General features: G+C 40.6%; 1 protein-coding gene across 1 annotated transcript; it reads left to right on the forward strand.

Moving 5' to 3' along the window:
* The first annotated feature begins 566 nt into the window (after window positions 1-566).
* Window positions 567-22,880, forward strand: Polr2A (RNA polymerase II subunit RpII215). The gene is made up of 3 exons (XM_089248061.1): window positions 567-586; window positions 8,758-8,828; window positions 12,592-22,880. Exon 3 carries the CDS (start codon window positions 12,595-12,597, stop codon window positions 18,406-18,408), a length of 5,814 nt encoding a protein of 1,937 aa, XP_089104187.1. The 5' UTR covers window positions 567-586; window positions 8,758-8,828; window positions 12,592-12,594; the 3' UTR covers window positions 18,409-22,880.
* The last annotated feature ends 1,562 nt before the right edge of the window (window positions 22,881-24,442 follow it).

The following is a 24,442-nucleotide window of genomic DNA, read 5'->3' on the forward strand; positions in this document are numbered from 1 at the left end:
TCGATTGGTGAGGGACAATGCAAGGTTATGGTGTCGCAGGGAATTTTTCTCTAATAGGGTTGTTAATAAATGGAATAGCTTACCCCCCGGAGGTAGTAAATTGTAACACAATTGACACATTTAAAAAGAAATACGATAAACATGTTGGGGTAAATCGAAAAGCTATCCATTCTTAGAATAAGACAACCATAAGTATTCTTTATGGGCATTGTATAATATTTTATCATGTGTATATACTGTTTATAATTTTTGTTAATTGCATTTTTAATTAGGTTGCTGTATTTTTGACATCCATATTTTTATGGGCATCTTTTTCTCAGCCACCTCGTTGGGCATTTTGCCTGTTGTGGCGTTGTATTTGTATTTGTATATGAGAAATGAAATCTGCTCTCAGCACCAGGTTTTCTTTCAAGAAATCGACCACAGCTTCGGGCCACCAAAGTATTCCCTGGCGGTAGGAATTGAAAGTTCTAGGATCTTAAGCTCTTCAGTCAAAGACAATGTTTTATTATTACTTTTATTTTCAGTGAATTGGCAACAGTCTTGTCATGTGAAATCCGTCATTCTGAACACGGTCGTGTAGATAGGTGGTCGCAAAGCGCTTGAAGAGAAAGCGTTCTCACTTCAATGGGGAAACCGGTCGTAAGCTTGCGCCAAAGCGGACGGGGTCAGAACTACTATAAGTCGCACTGCGCATGCGCATCTGATTTTTTTTTTTTTAAAAAAAATTGGATCCTCCATTACTTTTTTTATCCATTCCACGTGCTTGTTGGCGTGTTTTTTTACGTCTCATTTCCACTTAAATTTTGCCGTTTTTTAACGAATTTGTCAAAAGGCCCTTATCAGGGCCAATTTTTTTTTATTTTCTCATCGGTTTCTCTGTTCTCTAGCTTTTATTCTTTTCCTTTTTATTTGTTTTTTTTCTCCCATATTTCATCGTAATTCGAAATGTCGAATCACTGCAGCTTCCTAGGATGCGAGAGGAATTCGAAGTCCGAAGGAGCTCATATGTTTCGCTTTCCGAAAGACAAGATCAGGTTAGTAATGAATTTATTTTGTTTTACAATTCTTCATCAGAGACGTATGCAGGGTCGTTGTGAGGGGCCCCTAAATGTCAAAGCGCTTGAAGAGAAACTGTTTGCAAACGCTTTGCTAAATGTGCGAAAATGCCTAAAAAAAGTGGAAAAGGTGGCCAAATGTATTGTTCTAGCACTTAGGTCCACCTCCGAAAAAAATTTCTGGCTACGGGCTTGCGCGGGGGGGGGGGAAATATTACGTGCCCTGTGACAAAAATATTTTCAAAAAAATTAACAAGGAAAGAAAATTTGAGAAGGGGCGGGGGAAATCATTGTCCCTGTGCAGAAATTACCAGAGATAATACCACTGCACTCTAATTTACCTGGGTCCCGGGACCAAGGTTATTGGCAAAATCGATGTACTTTTTGAGTGAAAGTGGGTCCCTCCAAAAAGTTATTGTAAAAAGTAGTATTGTCCACTGCCCCCCCCCCCCCATCATTCACTGGTAACCCTGCGAATCAAATAATTCATGCTGGTAGATGCAGTCAGGGCGGTGCAATTGCACGAGGTGTCAAATGATAAGGGGCGTCGAAACACATTAGATATACATTGCTAGAAAAATGACGAGAAAAAAAATTGAAGGTTTGAGTGTATTTAATACAGTCGAATCCCATTTTAACAAATACCGATAGAGCGAAAATCTCGTTTTAATGAACAATTTTCTAACTCCCAAATAAGTTTACATGGGAACAATGCTAGCGAAACCTGGAATTACTTTATAAGAAAATTTCGTTTTAATGAAGTGATTCCTCCGGTCTCTTGGCGTTTGTTATAACAGGATTCAACTGTATTGCAATTTTCGAAAAAAGAATGCATGGGCAGTGCACCTAAACATGAACAATACGTAGCGATTTCGTTCGTTTTTCCAAGGATTTATAGACAGGATAGAACGCTTATTGTCTCAGGCACATTGTTTCTTGTGATTTTTTGTTTTAACTAAGATGCATTGCATTGAACATTTTCTTTGATTTTTTTTTATAGATGCCGAGCATGGGTAGATGCCTGTAGAAATTCGAAATTAGTTGGGATTCCTGAAGCAAGGCTGAATGCAAACGCCCGTGTTTGTGACCATCATTTTCAAGAATGGTGCTTCATGAATATCAACCAGAGAGATCGTTTGGTCCACAATGCCATTCCAAATGCTCCTAAGCCTCCTCGCAATGTCCACCCAGACACGTATGTATCTGATGACTGTGATAAAGGTACCATACATCCAGTAACCATGGTCAGCAACCATCAAGGTGTGCTTTCTGGGTCTATGCTTACACCTTCCTTTACTCCACCATCAACTGCAGATACTTCTCAACAAACTCCTGCATCCTGCAGTAGACCTACTCCAATGTCCTACAGTACTCCTGTGTCCAGTAAGAAATATACACCTCGAAAGGTAAAGCTGGCGCAAAAACTCAAAAAACAGAAGGATTCTGCACGAAGATTGAGAGCAAAGTTTGCCAAATACAAGAAGTCCATCCAGATTGCTACACAACGCTCTCTGAAGCAGAATCTTGTCGAGCAAGGTGTGAGCGATAATCTTTCAACTTTCATCGCCCGGCAAGTGAAACTCAGCACACAAAAACTGAAAGGCAAGAGATTTACGCAATATGATAAAATTAATGCATACAAAATTTTCTGCAAGAGCCGTTCAGCATATCGTATGCTTCGGAGTTTTCTGCAACTGCCATCACCACAGACACTTCAGCGTTTTATTTCATCACGTTTGTCTAAGCCCGGAATTAACAGAGATGTTTTAACTGCATTGAAAGACGTTTTGCAAGGAAAGGGCAAGCAAGAACGATTGTTTGCTCTGGTTTTTGACGAGATGTCGATCAAACCATTCTTGGTTTACGATAAAAGTGCAGATAGCATTGTTGGGTTTGAAGACTTCGGAAACGGTGTGAAGTCTGAAAATTTGGCCAAACAAGCACTTGTGCTGATGTTGCGCAGCCTGACAAGTAAAAGAAAACTGCCTTTGGGATTTTTCTTCTCCTGCAATGGCATGCCTGCAGATAAACTGAAGGAAATTGTTTTGGGTACTCTGCAGGCATTGTGTCAAATTGATGTTGTTGTGAAAGCTCTGGTTTGCGATCAAGGCCCAAATAACTCGAGACTCTTCTCCATGTTAAACATACAACCTACTCAGCCCTACTTTTTTTTCAATGGCCAAAGAATTTATGGCATTTTTGATCCCCCACATCTACTGAAAAACTTGCGTAGAAATCTAATGAAGTACAATCTGGACACAAGTAAAGGACTAATATCTTTCCAACATATAAGAGACTTTTATGAGTTGGACAAAAAAATGTTTGCAAGATGTGCTCCAAAATTATGTGATAGTCATGTTTATACCTGTGGTCTGAACTCAATGAAGGTGAGGCTTGCTGCTCAAGTGTTCAGTAACTCAGTATCGGCAGGTATGAATTTATGTCTAATGGGCGGTTTGATCTGTGCATCTGCTGCACCAACTGTAGAATTCGTGAAAACTATGGACGACATTTTCGATTCTACAAATGGAACCCGGCGGAAACCTTTTCGTGGCAAGCCATTGCATTGCGCTGTTTCCTCTGACAGTAACCATTTACAGGTCTGGGAGGAAACCTGTAGTTTCATTGAGTCGTGGAACTTCGTGAGCTCTAGTCCTTCTAAGAAGCCACAGAAAAGACCCCGCTCCAAAGCTGGTTGGACACTGACGTTGAAGGCGTTAATGATGCTGTCCAAAGAACTGTTGTTAGACATGCAATTTTTCATGCCCGGTCGGTGCAATCAGGATTGCATCGAAAATTTTTTTAGTCGAGTGAGAGGCAGTGGCGGTAACAACACAAATCCCAATGCTTTTGAGTTCCGCACTGCTTATAAATTAGCATCTGTGAATTCCTGCACAGCAAGTAGGGCTTCAAATTGTCAACCAGACAACGATAAATTCATGTTTCATTTATTGTCATCGGGTTCACAGACTGTGGTTGAAACGGAGATTGAGCAAGCCACGACAAAGCCAGATTCGGAAGATGAAGAACTGAATGCTTCATGCATGGATGTTTTAGATTTCGCTGAGTTGAATACCTGTGCTTACTTAGCTGGGTATCTCTCACGTAGAGCACTAGCAAATATCAATTGTGATATTTGTGAAAATCAGCTCATAGACAAGACAAAGCAGTTGACAAATCATTCTTTCTTCACGCATTTCAAAGAGTATATCTACACCAACAACAGTAGCCAATATGACTTGAAAGGCTTGAAGCATCCAACAGAAGACTTGGTGAAGTACGTAGCAGCTGGTATGGCCATTTCTGAGACAACTGTTACAACACTTTTAGCCAAGGATTCTGTGTTGGAAAATCTTAAAAAGTCTATGGCTACAACTAGACTTTTGAACTTTATGAACTGTGCTCAACATGGTGAGTTAGTTAAAGGCAGACTTGTGACGTTCACAGCTAAACTAGCCATAAAAATGCATCTGCGAGAATTAAATAAAAAAATCACCGCCACAACTACAGATCTGAAGGCATTACGAACCTCAGCAAAGAGGAAATTATGAGCGATGACCACATTTTATTTTTTTTTCTATTTTCAGCGAGTACATGGTAAGCTACATGCTAAGCTTTTAAATGAAATAAATTGAAGAACCAAAAAAACTGGTAAGGCATGCGTATGCAAACAAAGAGATGTGGAACCAATCAGGCTACGGCAATGGCTATATAACACAGCAAGTGTCTGGCATAGTTGTTAGATCGGTTACTGCTGCTACAATGGCAGGTTATCGAGATTTAAGTGAGTTTGAACGTGGTGTTAGTCGGTGCACGAGAGATGGGACATAGCATCTCCGAGGTAGCGATGAAATTTGGATTTTCACGTACGACCATTTCACGAGTGTACCGTGAATATCGGGAATCCGGTACAAAATTAAATCTATGACATCACTGCGGCTGGTAAAAGATCATGCAAGAACGGGACCAATGACGACTTACGAGAATCATTAAATGTGACAGATGTGCAACCCTTCTGCAAATTGCTGCAGATTTCAATGCTGGGCCATTAACAAGTGTCAGCGTGCGAACCATTCAATGAAACATCATCGATATGGGCTTTCAGAGCCGAAGGCCCACTCGTGTACCCTTGATGACTGCGTGACACAAAGCTTTACGCCTCGCCTGGGCCCGACAACACGGACATTGGACTGTTGAGGACTGGAAACACGTTTCCTGGTCTGACGAGTCTCGATTACAATTGTTTCGAACTGATGGACATCTACGGGTATGGAGACAACCTCATGAATCCATGGACCCTACTTGTCAACAGGGGAACTGTTCAAGCTGGTGGAGGCTCTGTGATGGTATGGGGTGTGTGCAGTTGGCGTGATATGACTCTGACGGGTGACAGGTACGTAAGCATCCTGGCCAATCACCTGCACCCATTCATGTCCATTGTGCATTCCGATGGACTTGGACAATTTCAGCAGAAACCTAATGCACATTAGGTAAGCTCTATATTGGTGTTTGATGTTAAAAATGGGTTTCTTGAACAATTTAATTCCTTTTGAAAAACATTGAACAAGTCTGTTAGGTTCCACAATCTCTGCTCCTTTATTTTTGTAACTTCTATCATTTTGCCCTTCTTTTTCACTTGTTCTTGTTTGCACTGCTGTTCTTCACACTGTACAGTGCTATTCTCATCCAGCGATTTAGAAATTGTGTTTGAATTGAATTTGTGGTCTTCACTCCAGCAGTGTAAAGTTATTGTGGACTTATGGACCTCTTGATTTTTAACATACCTCCTATGTTCACTTAATCTACATTTCAGAGAGCATTTGGTTTGACGATGTAGCCTTGGGGACAATCTGTGCATGGAATATAATAAATGCCTCTATATATATATTTATTTATTTAGTTGGAGAGATGGAATCTTTCGGGGGGGGGGGGGGGCTAAGGCTTGTATGTTTCATGCTCATCAGTCAAACATTTGCTCATAAGATGGAGCACTACATATGCTTGTGAATCGAGACATCTGTAGGTCGAGGTACTATTGTACAGGGTGGTTATAAATAAACAGACACTCCTCTGACTTATGTAGTGGCTGTTGTGCTATAGGTATTTCATCGAAACTCTTGGTATACATGTTATTTCAACTATGGGAATAAGGTAATTGTGATAAAAAAAAGCGGCACTTTTTCAGCTGGTGGTCAAAAATTTAACTACTTTTTTTTTTGGTGAATCTTTCTCTTTCCCCATGGTCCATATATATACAAAGTTTTGTCAAAATACCTCTATCAGAATGGGTGCTACATACATCTGAGTAGCATCAGTTTATTTATAACTACCCTGTACTTGTATCACTAGCAAGGCATTCCTATGTGTTCTACTGCCAAGGCAATTTTTCGTGAAGGCAAAACTGTGCTGTATAATCTCTCATGTATTTTCAGTGGGAGAAATATCTTATTTTCTTGCATTCCTCAGTGACTTGAGAAATGCAAGATGAATTAACCAATTCGTTAGAGGTTCCGCAGAAGAATACGGACGACGTGCATGTCTGGTTTAATAATAGTAGTAGTCACTGTATTCTACTGCTGATAATTTGTTTTAATTTTCTTGATATTAAGTTATCTTTGCATTAGTAGAAAAATGTTATTTAAAACTTCAAAACCTCTCAACTAAGAAAACTTTACTTTAAATCATAGTTTCCATCATTGGACACTTTTCTAACATTTGACAGTTTGAGTCCTATTAGTAAGGTAAGAGTTAAAAAGATTATATGCATTTCTCCTCTCTAATGCTGTATGCATAGTTTGTCAAGCAAAATGCTATGACTAATATTGTTGAAACATTTGCGAATGTCGAGAAAAATTGATATTGTTGTTTTAAATTTGTCCATGCTATCAACGATGTATTTTATTAAATTCGAAAAGAGCAGTTTGTTTTTTTTTATTAGGGAGGAAGTAGTGTTGATTTATTTGAAAAAAATAGATTAGAGTTTAAAAATGAGAATAGTCTGCTCCTGATGATGGTCTCTAGGATTTTAGCAGCAGTGCTAAGGACCACCACAGGTCTAATTATTAAATCATTATTATCACCTGTTATATAGATAGGGATTATTACTGCATTTTTCAGTGAGCCTGGAAAATCCCATTTTCTAATCAATTATTAGCAAGTTCAGAAAAAGTCTGAAGAACACCATCTGGAGCATATTTAAAAAACTGCATTCATTGAATCTTGACAGAATTATTAAAGTTATTGATTTTTTTATCTCTGTAACATCAGTTGGGGAAAAATATATAGAATTACGGTTATTTGGCAAATATTGTTTGTATTCTTGTTTAGAGCGTCGAGTATTTGCGACAACATTGATGAAATGGGAATTGAAATTATTGGCAAGAGTTAAGGAGTCGGGGAGGATATTTATTTTATTTTGGATTTTGTAACCAATATAATTTTTATTATCTAGTTGTGAAATGCTCTAAAACAGCCCATTTATAAATATAGATTTTTTTTACATTGTAATATTAGAAATTGGTAGTGGTGTGAAATACGAGACCTCCTGTGTTTTGCGTTAACATCCATTTCCACTACACCTATTAGCCACTGAAATTCTTTTGAAACAGGCATGTTAACAAGTTAGTGCAATATTCAACTATGACAAAACTAAATTTTGTATGTGTAATCACAGTCTGATGAATCATCAGTAACTAATAAAAATTGAATTACTGAATTTAATGTCATAGCCAATGTGTGGTGATAGCAAGGTTTTTTTAAATGTATTTCATCATTGTTATTTTTTGTGATTTTTATGATCTTAAGGTTGGAATTATGTGAAGGACGCTATTACACAGCCCTAGATATTCTCAGTTTGCCCATACGATATATGTTCATTTCATTGAAATTTTTAAAACTGCTATCAGTCATGAAATGCAAGTCTTATGTATACCATTGTTTGTCATCTGAAGGCATATTTGTAACTCATTCTTTGTAAGACTATTTTTTGATGGAACAGAAGCTGGTAAAATAAATGAGTTTTTTGTTACTTTGCTTTTTTTAAATTTTTGCAGTAACAGGTTGTCGGATTTTTATATGCTGTGGGGGAGGGGAGGTTGAGTTATATATAAATCATAAAATTCACATGATGTGCATCAAAAAAATCAATTGATATATGAAATTCTGCATCTGTAACATGGACTAACAAATCACAAATTTAGGTAAATTTGTATCAAATACTTTGATTAGAATTTGGGCTCATTGTGTGTCATCCTGTAATCAGTATTATATATTTGAGGCACGAAATAAGTGAATTTTGCGGCTAACAACTTTCATTTACTGCACGACGAAATTTTCTTGAATATTGCCATATTTCCTCTCAAACAATTTGATATGTATTTCTGTCAAGAATTTATCTTTATCTAATCGTGTCTACATAAGGGAGTGACATTTAAAAATGATCCGGGACGGGTTCGTAGAGAAATTGCTTTTTAATTCGGAAAACACAATATTTACCGTTTGAATATGACTATCTGGAAATCCTACCCAAAATGCATCGGGCGTTGGAGAAAAATAAATATTGCCGAGTGGAACTGTCAATCACACATGGGTAAGGGCGTGGTCAAACGTAGGTGCTGACCCCGTTCGCAAGATGGCGCTGTAGGCAAATTCGCGGCCTCTCGCAATGCACACTGGGGACGCTTCCTCTTCAAGCGCTTTGGGTGGTCGTACTACTACGTGATCGTGTGAAATGAAATAGTTTTGATCCATGTTTACGATCCACTAAACCAAGTAAGTTTACTTGCTAATTGACCAAAGATCTTTAATTGATCGTCCCTTTGAAATCCATTCGTACGATCTAGGAGTCTTGTGCATTACCTCGTCGTCATTCCCGCTATCATTGCTCCGGCCATGTTGAAAATTTTAGATTTTTCACCAGATTAAAACTTAACCCATCATCTTTGTTGTTGTTGTTGGTTGATTTGCTAGAATCTCGCTATCGATTACGATAAAATTAATTCATGAACAATAAATTGATTATGTTTTGATTATGGGCACGTTTCCGAATTCTGTTTTTTTTCGATTATTTCCCTAATTAGTGGGATCTCCGAAAATAAATACAACGCAAGCAAACACCTCGGTGATCATTTTTTTTTAATGTCACTCTCCCCCTAGATTATACATTAGTTTTTTTTCTAGAAGTTGATTAATTTATTAGGAGTTTTTCGGTATTGAGCCACCTCGAATATAGTGTCATTTCTATTGTACCTGGTTGGGTGACGCTATACAGAGGTCTGGCTGAATTTGTTAATATGTGTTTTACTTGTTTTCCATACCTCCACTGATAAACCACATCCCGTCCGTATTCGTCAGTAGAACTTCTAACGAACTGGTACTCGTTGGAGAATCCGCATTATGAACCTAATGTGAGGTTTTTTGTTTCTGTGTAATGCTTTTGTTACAGTGCTGCTATCTGCGATCAACTTTTCGAACTGAGTGAAGTGCAATGATATTGAATAAGTGTATCGTTGTAGGCCTGTTGCTCTGTGGTGAGACTATTTAACGGGGAGATTTTGGCTCGTGTTTGCGCCTAAAAGTTAGGATACCACAGAAAACCAACTTCAGCCGGCCACTGCAGTGGTGGGTGAGGGTTCGGACCTGTGTCCTTGCAATGCAAGTCTGTCGCTATGACCACCACAGCAGCTCCATATCTCCACTACATTTCAGACACCAAAATGGCTTTCAACTTTCCATATTTGATTACTCTCAGGAATTTTATAACGTCATATTGGCTAGAATATTATTTTAGCTGATATAATAACAACATCAAGGTATAATGAAACCTCGTTACAACAATCATTGTAACGATACTCAATATAACAAATAATACCCTCTTTAAGGGTATTTTTGTCTTGTTCGGAAATGGCTGTAGTCTAATGTTGAACTACTGCCTCTCGATATAATGATAATCTCTCTACAATGATATTTATTCGTGGTCCCCAGAGAATCGTTATTTCACTAAATTATAATAAAGCTTTTAGGGATAGAAATATAACCAATGTGGCAATCTTTGAAATCTTGGAAGAGTCATTATAATTATACTTTGACGACCGGACACACCCTGCTTTCCATCTCAGAGATATTGAAGCGTTCATCGAAGGGTGGGTGTATCCGGAAAATTTTATTATAAACCACAAAACATTGTCGCCTCGGACAATGGCAACAAAAATAAAATATATGTAAAAATGATCGTCAATGTGAGATCATATAAGAGATAATTAAAATCAAAACAACAAACGCCAATAGGCAATCATAAACAAGATTATACAATGATGGCATTCTCATAAAGAATCTAGTAATCATCAATTAATCCAATGATTGTCAATAATGAATATAAAATTTTGAATCACAGTGGATCAGCTAATCGGTCATCCATGTTTTTATAATAATCATGTCATTATAATTGTACTAGAGGAATGCTGCCTCGGGCATCACCAGAACAGAGTGGCCGGCTGAATAGAATCGCTGTTCCCAGCGATTTTTGCTCTCCCTTTCTTCCAAGGCACCACCAGGGACAATTATTCTATCTGGCCAGCCACTGTGTTCGGAACAGCTTCGGTATAAGGGACACGCCAAATTGGTGGCTTTCTTCCGACGATAAGTCGCCGGCGCACTGTGATGTTCTGCGTTGCCGTTGCCTGCTGGGTTGTCGTTGTTCTAGAATGTTCTTTCTGTTTAAAAAAAAAACCAATATGGCGCTGGTGGTTGTTTTCTATTGTTTTTAGCAATAGAAAATATCTATTGTTTAGCGATTCTAAAATATCTATTGTTAACGAAATCTATTGTTTTTAGCGAGTCTTTTGAAACTTCCAACTGACATTTTCAAACCAGTCTTCTCTCATTTTGCATCAAAGCTGCATTAAGAGTCAGCCATTTTTGAAGCGGCTTTGCATTCTCTCTCTCTCTCTCTCTTTTTTTCTTCCAAATGACGTCACCCCATAGCTGCGGCATTTTGAAAATCGTTGGTATATGAGATCTTTTTTCATGATTGAGAGCTTGATTTCCACTATGTAGTGCGTGGATCGGATTGATTATTTGGATATATCATGCCGGGAAAAAAATCGCCAGCATAAAAAACGACGGAAACGAATATCATCAGATTTTTCTATCGTCTCTCAAGTTGTACCTTCAATATTTTCCTTTATTTAAACAGTGCCCATATTTTATTTATACCCTGATTGCTTTATTATTTAAACGAGGGTCCCGGGTTTTATTTAAACCCTGATCGATTTTTTATTTGAACAATGCCCGGGTTTTATTTAAACCCTGATCAATTTATTTTCATCCACAGTTTTATTTTTTAAACAACAGGAAGGGCTGTTGTTTATTTGAAAGCGTCTGGATGCCTTATGTTGTTTTAATTATTATTATATATAATTATGTGCTTGTTGGTTTCCGTTGTTTTTTATTCTGGGAAATTTTTTTTTTTTTGGCGTCCTGGTGACTTTTGATCGGGTCGTCGGACATGTTTGGTGCCGGAAAAAAAAAGTCACTAAAAATCGCCAAGCTGTCCCTTATACCGAAGCTGTTCCGATGATTCACATGGAAGTGTTTGTAACCTTTCTCCTCAACCCAATCTTATGATTTCCAACAATCAGAAGTAACAGTTCCTGGAAGGACATATTCTTTCAACACCTGCAACAAGACGACCTTTCCATGGTTTGGCACCACTTCCACAAAACATCTACTGATGTCTCGTTCGACGCCACCAGGCACCCAATCGCCCTTAACACATTTGCCATGATTGTATTTTTGTTTAGAGAATTTTCTCCAGTCGATCTCGTTGACAGCCATACTCAGACCTTTGATTTTGATATTGTCTGTCACAATTGCTTCGACACAAACTTCCTGACATGTCCACCATTGTGGCGACAGTGCGGTTCGAAACTGGGTCCTTTCAATGAAAGTTTATCACTATGACCACTCAATCACCACAGCAGCAATCAGTGCTACTGCAGAAAAACCTGGAAAAATTTTTAAGAACAGTATAGAAAACACTTGTTATGGGGATTTTTATTGTGACATTTCCGGAAAACTGAGCGCTCATTGCAGAATAATACAAACCTTTTGCTTGGGTTTTGTGTTTTCAGGAGCCAATCATGGTTTTCTAATGAAAAACAGAACGACTTGGCGATTCTTTTCCATGTTGATAAAAGTTCTAAAATTTCTGTGTTGTCTTCAGATGTAATTTTATCAATTACACATAGAAAATTTTATATGCCGTTGCCAATTTTTCTTTAGCTTTGTGTGAACCTTATGTCTGGTTTTTTGGCAAGCACTGATATAAGCTATCATTACCAAACTGATTTTCTGTCATACTTTAACACATAGAAAATTTTATGTGCCGTTGCCAATTTTTCTTTAGCTTTGTGTGAACCTTATGTCTGGTTTTTTGGCAAGCACTGATATAAGCTATCATTACCAAACTGATTTTCTGTCATACTCAACGTATTTATTATCGCTCCTTAATATTCCACTTCTTTCCTTCTTCTAGACCATGTCTACGATTGTGACATCAGATTCGAAAGCACCTCTTCGGGAGGTGAAGATGGTGCAATTCGGCATATTGAGTCCAGATGAAATAAGACGGATGTCCGTCACAGATGGTGGCGTCAAGTATCCAGAAATATATGAAGGTGGAAGACCCAAACTAGGCGGTCTTATGGATCCGCGTCAGGGCGTGATTGACAGAACATCGAGGTGCCAGACCTGTGCTGGTAACTTGACGGATTGCCCAGGACACTTCGGTCACGTCGAACTTGCAAAGCCAGTGTTCCACGTTGGATTCCTCACCAAGTCTATAAAGGTTCTCAGATGTGTGTGCTTCTACTGCTCAAAGTTGTTGGTGTCACCAAGCAACCCAAAGATCAAGGAGATCATCGCCAAATCTAAAGGTCAGCCGAGGAAAAGACTCGCCCATGTGTATGATCTTTGTAAAGGAAAAAATATTTGTGAAGGAGGCGACGAAATCGATGCTAAACTCGGTCAAGAAGTGACTCAAGAGGACCCCATGAAAAAGGTTGGTCACGGAGGTTGCGGACGCTACCAACCATCAATACGTCGCAGCGGACTGGACCTTACGGCAGAGTGGAAACACATCAACGAAGACTCGCAGGAACGCAAGATTCCTCTGTCTGCGGAACGTGTGTGGGAGATATTCAAGCACATCAGTGATGAAGAATGCCACATACTCGGAATGGATCCTAAGTATGCCCGACCAGATTGGATGCTGATAACTGTTCTTCCAGTCCCTCCGTTGCCTGTCAGACCTGCAGTGGTGATGTTCGGATCAGCCAGAAACCAAGATGATTTGACTCATAAACTGTCTGATATTGTGAAAGCTAACAACGAACTGATTCGTAACGAGGAAAGTGGCGCAGCGGCTCACATAATTGCAGAAAACATCAAGCTTTTGCAGTTCCACGTCGCGACCATGATAGACAATGAACTGCCCGGTTTACCCAGGGCCATGCAAAAATCAGGTCGGCCACTGAAGTCAATAAAGCAAAGACTAAAAAGTAAAGAAGGTCGTATCAGAGGCAACCTCATGGGAAAGCGTGTGGATTTCTCTGCACGTACCGTTATCACCCCAGATCCGAACCTGCGTATCGATGAAGTAGGAGTTCCAAGATCGATTGCTCAGAATTTGACTTTTCCAGAGATTGTGACTCCCTTTAATTTGGAGAAAATGCTGGAGCTGGTGCACAGAGGTAACAACCAGTACCCCGGAGCAAAGTATATCATAAGGGACAGTGGCGAGAGAATTGACTTGAGATTTCATCCTAAAGCCAGTGACTTGCATCTGCAGTGTGGCTACAGAGTAGAACGGCATGTCAGGAACGGAGATGTCATCATATTCAACCGACAGCCGACTCTCCACAAAATGTCCATGATGGGACACAGAATTCGAGTGTTGCCGTGGTCGACGTTCAGGATGAACCTCAGTGTGACCACTCCGTACAATGCAGATTTTGATGGCGACGAAATGAATCTGCACGTGCCCCAATCCCTGGAGACAAGAGCAGAGGTTCAAGAACTGGCTCTTGTACCAAGACAGATTATTACCCCACAGTCAAACAAGCCTGTCATGGGTATTGTGCAGGACACACTCACAGCTGTTAGAAAGATGACGAAGCGGGACGTGTTCCTGGAGAAAGATCAAATGATGACTCTCTTGATGTTCTTGCCCATATGGGATGGTAAAATGCCGATGCCAGCAATCCTGAAACCAAAACCCTTGTGGACGGGCAAGCAGCTTTTCTCGCTGATCATCCCAGATAACGTTAACCTCATCCGTACCCACAGCACACATCCCGATGAAGAAGACGATGGTCCTTATAAGTGGATATCTCCAGGCGACACCAAAGTACTGATCGAGCACGGCAAGCTGATCAGTGGAATCGTGTGCAAGAAGACTGTAGGGTCTGCCAGCGGCTCTCTGATGCACGTCATATTTGCCGAGCTGGGTCATGAAACTGCAGGTGTGTTCTACGGTCACATCCAGACCGTCGTTAACAACTGGCTCTTGCTAGAGGGCCACACAATCGGTATTGGAGATACCATCGCCGATCCCCAGACGTACATAGACATTCAGAATACAATCAAAAAGGCCAAGCACGACGTGATTGATGTGATTGAGAAAGCTCACAATGATGAGTTGGAGCCCACTCCAGGTAACACGCTCCGACAGACGTTTGAGAACCAAGTGAACCGCATTCTCAATGACGCTCGTGACAAAACTGGTGCCAGCGCCCAGAAATCTCTGTCTGAGTTCAACAACTTCAAGGCTATGGTCGTCTCTGGGGCAAAAGGTTCCAAAATTAACATATCTCAAGTCATCGCATGTGTGGGACAGCAGAACGTTGAGGGAAAACGTATCCCATTTGGATTCCGCAAAAGAACCCTTCCTCATTTCATCAAGGACGATTATGGTCCAGAGAGCAGGGGATTTGTCGAAAACTCTTACCTTGCTGGTCTGACCCCTTCTGAGTTTTTCTTCCACGCCATGGGAGGAAGGGAGGGTCTCATTGATACTGCTGTGAAAACAGCAGAAACCGGTTACATCCAACGTAGGCTTATCAAAGCTATGGAGAGCGTGATGATCACGTATGACGGTACCGTGAGGAACAGCACTGGTCAGGTCATCCAGTTCCGTTATGGCGAAGATGGGTTGGACGGAACCACTGTCGAATTCCAGTCGCTGCCAACTCTCAAGCCATCCGATAAAGCTTTTGAGAAAAGATTCAGGTTCGACGCCACTAATGAAAGATATCTGAGGCGCATCTTCATCGAAGAAGTCGTCCGTGACGTGGCAGGGAGCACCGTGGCACTGAGCGAGTTCGAGAAGGAGTGGGAGAGACTTAGAAACGAGCGAGAGATCCTACGTAGCATCTTCCCTACAGGAGACAGCAAAGTCGTGCTGCCTTGCAATCTGCAGCGTATGATTTGGAATGCTCAAAAGATTTTCCACGTCAATGCCAGGGCAGCTACCGACCTCAATCCACTCAGAGTGATTGAAGGTGTCGAAGAGCTCGTGAAGAAGCTTGTCATAGTGGCTGGCGAAGACAGGCTGAGTATTCAAGCCAATGATAATGCAACAATTTTATTCAGAGCGCTCTTGCATTCCACACTGTGCACCAAACGTGTCGCTGAAGAGTTCAGACTTTCTACTGAAGCATTCGAGTGGTTGTTGGGTGAAATAGAAACAAGATTCCAGCAAGCTCAAGTCCAGCCAGGAGAAATGGTTGGTGCTCTAGCCGCCCAATCCCTTGGCGAACCTGCTACGCAGATGACACTGAACACTTTCCATTATGCTGGTGTATCTGCTAAAAACGTAACCCTCGGTGTGCCGAGGCTGAAAGAGATTATCAACATCTCAAAGAAACCAAAGACTCCTTCATTGACTGTATTTCTGACTGGTGCAGCTGCTCGTGATGCAGAAAAGGCCAAAGACGTACTTTGCAGATTGGAACACACTACACTGCGTAAAGTGACAGCCAACACGGCTATCTATTATGACCCGGATCCACAAAACACTGTCATCGCTGAAGATCAAGAGTTTGTCAATGTCTATTATGAGATGCCCGATTTTGATCCATCAAGGATTTCTCCCTGGCTGCTCCGCATCGAACTCGACCGCAAGAGGATGACGGATAAAAAGTTGACCATGGAACAGATTGCAGAGAAAATCAATGCTGGGTTCGGTGAGGACTTGAACTGTATATTCAATGACGACAATGCTGAGAAATTGGTCCTCCGCATTCGAATCATGAACAATGACGACAGCAAGATGCAGGAAGAGGAGGAGCAGGTCGACAAGATGGAAGACGATGTGTTCCTTCGCTGTATAGAAGCAAACATGCTGAGCGATATGACTCTCCAGGGCATCGAAGCTATTACCAAAGTGTACATGCATCTTCCGACCACAGACAACAAGAAGAGAATTGTTATAACCGATACTGGAGAGTTCAAGGCCATTGCAGAGTGGCTCTTGGAAACTGATGGCACCAGCCTGATGCGGGTCTTGAGTGAGAAGGACGTCGATCCCTGTCGTACATATTCCAATGACATCTGCGAAATATTTGCCGTCATGGGCATCGAGGCTGTCCGTAAAGCAGTGGAGAAAGAGATGAATCACGTCATATCTTTTGATGGTTCCTACGTCAATTACCGTCACCTTGCCCTGTTGTGTGATGTCATGACCGCAAAGGGACATCTCATGGCCATCACCCGTCATGGCATCAATCGTCAAGACACTGGTGCATTGATGCGTTGTTCGTTTGAAGAGACAGTAGACATTCTCATGGATGCTGCGTCTCATGCTGAACTGGACCCTCTCAAGGGCGTGTCCGAAAACATCATAATGGGACAGCTGCCCAGGATGGGAACCGGGGCTTTTGATCTTATGCTGGATGCTGAGAAGTGTAAGCAAGGAATCGAGATCCCAATGGCGGTTCCAGGACTCTCAATGAGTGGACCGGGAGTGTTCTTTGGTGGCGTCGCGAGTCCGACGAGCGGTATGTCGCCTCAGATGACCCCCTGGAACCAGGGCGGAACTCCCGCCTATGCGAGTGCTTGGTCTCCTGGATTGGGGAGTGGCATGACACCCGGTGCTGCTGGCTTCTCACCATCTGCTGCGAGTGATGCCAGCGGCTACAGCCCAGGATATAGTCCGATGTGGTCGCCTCAACCTGGATCACCGGCTTCTCCGGCATCACCATACATTCCGAGTCCTGCTGGTGCCATGTCTCCGAGCTATTCTCCATCGTCTCCTGCATATGCGCCTACATCGCCGTCAATCACTCCGCAGAGTCCTAGTTACTCTCCCACTTCTCCTTCGTATTCTCCTGCGAGTCCCAGCTATTCACCAACATCACCTAACTACAGTCCGACTAGTCCGAGCTACAGTCCCACTAGCCCAAGTTACAGCCCGACTAGTCCAAGCTATAGCCCGACCAGCCCGAGCTATAGTCCTACAAGTCCAAGTTACAGTCCAACTAGCCCAAGTTTCAGCCCTGCAAGTCCTAACTACAGCCCGACAAGTCCTAGCTACAGCCCTACAAGTCCCAGCTATAGCCCCACCAGTCCGAGTTATAGTCCGACTAGCCCAAGTTACAGTCCCACTAGCCCAAGCTATAGTCCCACGAGCCCAAGTTATTCACCAAGCTCTCCTAATTACACACCTCAGTCACCATCTTACTCTCCAACCAGTCCGAGTTATTCGCCGACTTCTCCTTCATATTCTCCTACGAGTCCAAGCTACTCTCCAAGCTCTCCTGGATATTCTCCGCAGAGTCCTAGCTACAGCCCCGGCAGTCCATCTTTTTCTGTGACAAGTCCGAAGTATTCGCCGACGTCTCCGTCATACAGCCCTACCAGCCCGAGCTACTCTCCAGGGTCACCACAGTACAGCCCGGCTTCTCCCAAGTACAGCCCGACATCACCAACTTACTCTCCAACGTCTCCTTCTTACTCTCCATCGAGTCCGAAGTATTCTCCCACGAGTCCCAAGTACTCTCCGACAAGCCCGTCTTATACTCCAACATCTCCGAAGTACAGCCCCTCGTCGCCGCAGTACAGCCCCTCGTCACCTCAGTACAGCCCATCTTCTCCAAAGTACTCACCCACGTCACCATCGTATTCTCCGGCATCACCGTCGTACAGCCCGACAAGCCCCACGTATTCTGTCACGAGTCCGAAGGGATCTACCTACTCTCCGACGAGTCCTGGATATTCGCCTTCGTCACCAAGCTACAGCCCTTCTAGCCCGAATTATGACAAGGACGACGATGACGAAGATGGAAACATGTAAAATATAAAAAACATGAAGGAACTGTGTGTTATAAAAATTGAACATACAATCGCATAATTGTTCTTTTTTTCAGAAAATGAGAATGATGATGTATTAAAAATGTTTATTATTATGTTGATTGATAATGATTGTCGCATATATTTTTATTTATTTTTTATGCACTATGTTTCAAACATTGATGTTCTTGTCATGACATACTTAAAAAAATAAAAGATTCTCCAGGTTGGTTAGGGACTTCTGTCGAAACTTCAAGGAAATATAATCGGCAATATGTTCGAAATTTCTGATAAGTATGTCTATTTCTAATGAGATCCTGCTTAATTATACAATATGCTGTTAGTTTCTTGTCAAAAGCGGGGGGGGGGGGGATGTCAAAATGCCAACTCGACCCATCTTGAAATTCTATTTTTAAAAGCTCATGAAGTCATAATTTATTTGCAATGTGTCTTCCAACGTGAGAAGGGGTCATGAAGGTCTTGGCTCCTAGCATGGTTGATGCTTTTTTTTTTTGTCCAGTCCTGTTGTAGGAAACCCCGGTTTAAAGTCTTTGTTGGACATTTGGTTGCCAATTTTGAAGAGCCCTTTGCAGGGTTATCTTAATATACAGTCAAGAGATATAGGAGAGAGGGACTAGCTTGTAGAAGTCCAAAATGTAGTGCTTTCTCTTTTGTGGAGGTCGATGTCGTGAAAATGAAATTTGTAAGCAAGTACTTTTTTTGTGTAAATTAGGGGCCCCAGATCATCAATTTGCGTACCCCCCCCCCCTGGTGATGTTTAGATGGCCCTGAGTTAGTACCCTTGATGCTACACAGACCAGTAAGAGATGGACACATCTGCAAAACAAAATTTTAACAAATTTTCTATGTAAAAACAAACACATGATTGATTTCCTCACCCCAGCTGATGGATCGCCAGCAGTGTTTAAGCTAGATAAAAAATTCCTTTAGCAATAAAAGCGAAAATAGAGGTAAGCTTTAGCAAAATGATAATGATTGATGGTTGGATGTGGACTCGTTTCATTTCTCCTGTACGCATTTTTGCAAAAGTGGATACTACTTATGCATTCTAAGATTTTTGTACTTTGCACAAAATGCAACTGTAGCTCAGATCCTGATCTCCAGCCCTTTCCCTGAAAACCTCTCCAAGCCCCCCCCCCCCCTCCTCCCTCGGTTGAAGTGGGGGTTGGTGCTCAATCTTGATTTCCTCTCGGCTGGTTTGCGCCATATTTTCCTGTGGGAAAAAATTTCTTTCCTTATGAACATTTAAAATTTTTCTATCCACTTCAGACACTTAATCTCCCTCCCCCCCCCCCCCCAAATATCATGGATATTTGATACATTTTATTATTTTATACATTTTAACGAAAGCATCAACGATTTTAATTGTTGGCTATTTCTTTCCCCTTGAACTTCAAGAACATGTGAATTTTTGACAAACTACTGAAATTTCTTTCAATCATTTTAATAAGAAATCATCTTACGTTAAAGTATGTAACAGCTCAGTGTTGATAGACACACAAAGTTTCAAGACATTTTGAACAAGCAGTGTTTGAAAAAAATGTCCCTTATTTGGCAAAAAAAACTTTTTAAAGAACATTTTAATGAAAAATATCAGCATGTATATAATGCCTGCCAGCGGTTTATAATAAAATATGATAAAAATACTTCTGTCGTAGGTGGAACGAAAACTTGAGCACAGTTAGACGCAGAAAATTTGATAGTACTTGAAAATTAAAAAATTTGAAAATGTTTTTTTAGAAAATTTTTGAGCACTATATATATAAGCCCCCGACCGCCACCCCTCTAGTGTTACTAGAGCAGAAGCACTGCTTTAGTGTATTGAACAAACCTTCACAATCAGTCATGCCTCTAGACTAGGGCTTGACAAATCCCAGGTCACCATGACGACTAAAAACATTATTTGCAGTTAAAATTTTCTATAGGTGTTGCTAAGATAAAGACTAGGCTTGTCATTGCAACTTTTTCCTGGGGGGGGGGGGAAACATATACTTAATTTTATTGCCCCGACCCCAAAGGACGAGTCAGGTAAAGACAACACAAGTTTTGGAATTCATGTCAGCGTACAAGTATCTGGATGGGGTCTGGCTGGCCATGTCCTTTAAAAGTTCAATGAAATATTTTTGACTTTTTTTTCTGGAAAAAAAAATTGCTCCTAAAAGTTTTGTTTCTGATGCCTAGATTTTCTTGAAATTTGTCAATTTTCGCTGACCAGCATTTCTCAACCTTTTTCTGCCCATAGCCACTCTTTGGACCATGCTCCCTTCTTGTGGCTCCCCTTTTCTTATCCAGCATCCCCTACCCCTCATCCAAGGGTGAGGTCCTTTCTACTTATTTAATTGAATTTAATCGAAACTAAATTTATAATGACCAAAAATGTTATAATTAAGATCGATTTCTGGAACCCTGAGCCAGGTATGAACCGCATGGTGGGTGACATCCCCCCACCCCCAACAGTTGTCTCGTACTGTTTATTGACATAAAATATAGGATGATTTAACAAACCTATACAATAACTCACACCTTCTGACATATCCCTGGGGTTAGAGTTCAGTGGGCTTTATGCATGGGCATCTCAACATAGTGGGTTCCTGGGCTAAATTATGTTCTGGGGGCCTCGTCTTTAGCTGGAAGTAACAGCTTACATATTTACATTCTTATATTTGAAAAGCACAGCACCAGATCCCATCATGTAGTCACCCTCTAGATAAGTCGACCCAGGAGTTAAAACTGCTCTGGTTTTATGGGCTTCTGCTGGATTTTGAAAGAAAACAATTTTTTTCCCACCATATTTCACTTGAAAGCTTCATTTCTTCAACTTTATATGGCCTCTTTCACCACTTATGTGGCTTCCATTTCCATCTACTTTTCACCTGTCGACCCCCTTAGAATATCCCAGGACTGCATGATAGTCATTTCCCCAGGTTGAGAGCCACTGCTCTAGACCAGTGTTTCCACCATGCCCCACCTAAGCATATTGTAAAATTCTGATTTTCCACTATAAAAGACACGGGGGGGGGGGGGAAATATGTTGCCCAAGATGATTGGAAATTGAAAAAAAAAGTTTTAAAATATTGAAAATTCTTTAAATGCTGTTTCAATCTATTTATGCGAATTTGTAACTTTTTGGAGGTTAAGAACTTTGCTCTTCTGGAACCTTAAATTAGCCTGTGTGCTTTCACACTGTGGCATCCCAAAAAGTGGAAAAAACCTATACCCTAATCATGAGTTTTCAACCTTTAAAGCATTTACATGGAAAATGGAGGAAGTGGGTTCAAAACGGGTTTTAAGGATTTTCACCAGAATCCTTTTACATAGACTTGCTTTTTACAGAAGTTGTCAGAGGTCATGTGGGTTGGCTGGTTCAATATGCCACACAAAAGATTACAAGAAAGGCGGTTACACTTAAGTATCCCTTACAAGAAGGGACAATTCCTGCTCTCAGTTTCTATCCCTACGAGGGGGGGGGGAAGTTGTCAAGCGAGTGCCAGCACTCTTAATGCTACCACAATATTGCACATGTAAACTGGGATTAAGACTGCATGCCAGAAATAAATTTCTATGAAGCCCAATGGCTAATGTCATCTGTGGTGTCTTGATGCTCGCAGTAGTGTCTTAACGGGTAAAACCAACAGCCCAGCGCTTCGAGGCAAATAGGGAGCCCTACATTATTGGAGAATTTTACTTATTTCGAGATCATTTTTTATTATATATAAATTTTCTCATTGGTACTTAAATTATTTCCTCATTAAATATGACATTTCATTAACTTGTGAATAACTTTTTTCATTGATAAAAATTCCTTTAATTCCGAAATTGTTTTCCCCCAACTATGAGTTTTTATAAAAGATCATGATTGCTTCCTTAAAAAGTCAAATTTTCCACCTTCAAAATCATTTTGGTGAAGCGTTTGTAGCACGTTTTGAATCACAGTGCTAGACACATCAGGATTGGCCCCTTCAGAGAGACGGTGATACTACCAATAATGCATAAAACGGATTGTTAGTTCCTGAGCCATTGAAATGCATGATCCCTTCCCATGATAACCTTAAGTAGATATCGGAGCCATCTTAACGCATGGCTCCACCTGGGGCTTAGAAAAATGAGAACTTTAATTTTTTTCGAGAATTTGCCAGTAGGGCTTCAGAAAAATCACTTGGTTCAGAGGGCCCATGATGCTCTTAAGATAACCCTGGTAGCGAACAATATCAATTATAGCAGTCTTGTGAGGGTAACAAACAAATCTTGAAATTTACCACTTCCAATTTCCTTGAAGTCAATGCGACAAATTCCCATGCATTCAAACACGTTATGAACATGACAAGAAGTATTGTAAATAATGGAGATACAGCTGAAGGGTTCGGACAAATAATGGTCTATATTGTTTTTTCAAACTTTACTGGAGATGCGATTAAAGTTGGTGCTGAAAAAGGAAAAAAAATCCCCCCCCCCCCCCCGAGAGTAACAGACCCTTTATCCTTCTGGGAAGGTAACTAAGATGCAATTATAGAACTCGCCATTGCAGCTATTTAAAAATGGCATAGCAATGAAATAAGTTAGTTTCTGCAGGAGCTAACTTAAGGAACCTGTAACTGAAACTATATATGGAACATTGTCAAAAAAAACTGATTTCGCAAAAGTCTAACATGGGCCGTTATTTATCTGGACCTTTTACTTATTATTATATTTGTTGATATACTTGTGTATGGTTTTTTTTTATATTCAACGAGTGGAAATATTTTGATCATTGAGATTTTTTTTTTCTCATTTATAAAATGTATAATTTAGAGGAAAAGTAACGCATTGAAAATATGTCGAAATGAATTATTCAGGTTTTTTTATGTGTACATGTTACTGGTCAAAGTCCAAAGTTGACCAGTTTGCCAGGCCAATGTCCGAAATTCAGGCTTTTTGGCCGGCCCCTATGTAGATTCCTACACATACCTATATATTGATCCCTATGATTCTGGGTCATCGCCATATGTTACATATGTTTTTGTGTGATAATTATGGCCATTATAGCGATAGCCAGCCATAATTATGGTTAAGTATGGTAACCCTAACGATCAAAGGAATCTGTATATTGATATCTTAGTGATCCATATATATGGGTCGACATACGTGGGACCGGTCAAAGCCCAGCAAAAGCTTGAAATTCAGACACTGGCCGTGTCCAGTTCGCGAAGTGGTCAACTTGAAGCTGTGGCAGTAACATATGTTTTACGAATGCTGTGAATATGCTTTTCACGTAGCATTAGAGGTATTTCTTTTTCTATTTTTACGCTCTTTCTTTCTAAGTAGATGGCGTATGTATATGCCTGATTTTTTTTTTTTACTTTCAAGGTCACATGTATGTTATTTACTCGTTTCACAAAATATTTTGATTGTGATGATACTAGATGGCCTGTTTCAATTGATTTTGTATTTATATGGAACACAAAATAAAGGTTGTTATATACCCAAAAAGTCCTCTGTCTTATTGTTACTTTGTTAATTTGATACTCTTCTGTAATACCACTTAACGCCTTTTTTCTTTTATCTTGGGGAATTTTTTCAGTGTCGGCAGTCATAGTGAAAGCGGTCTGCAGAAAAAAGCGAGCTAAAATTTGTCAATTTAGTGTAGGAAATGTGTGGTAGATTTATGACAGGAACATATATACAGGACATCCTGTAAGTGTTAATGTGGCCTTTATTTCATCAATCGTCCATTATAAAGGCGGGCCTGTTACTAGGCTGGGATACACTGTGCCAGGGTCCCAAGGAGCTTCCACATAATATGTACATTTACTTTTCATGATATTTTAAGGGGGGTGGGGTCCCCCGAGAAGGCATGCTATGGTCCAGCGTAGAAGTATGATTCCAATTTAAAAAATGCTCAAAAGACATTCAAAAATATCCCTGCTCAAGTTTTTAGAGTGAAAATACAGTGCGGGTGACAAAATAAAAAAAATTCTCAATTTTTATTCAGTTCCCTTGTCCTCTAACTTCCAATCAGAAACTTGTTGTTCTGTCTCTCC

Source organism: Pholcus phalangioides, unplaced genomic scaffold, assembly GCF_987345545.1.
Source record: "Pholcus phalangioides strain wild (caught in Gottingen) unplaced genomic scaffold, Ppha-v1.0 ptg000003l_1, whole genome shotgun sequence".
Classification (NCBI taxonomy): Eukaryota; Metazoa; Arthropoda; class Arachnida; order Araneae; family Pholcidae; genus Pholcus; species Pholcus phalangioides.

What these genes read in the sequence shown, in the direction of transcription:
- Polr2A (XM_089248061.1), top strand. Translation starts at nt 12,595, where the DNA reads ATGTCTACGATTGTGACATCAGATTCGAAAGCACCTCTTCGGGAGGTG.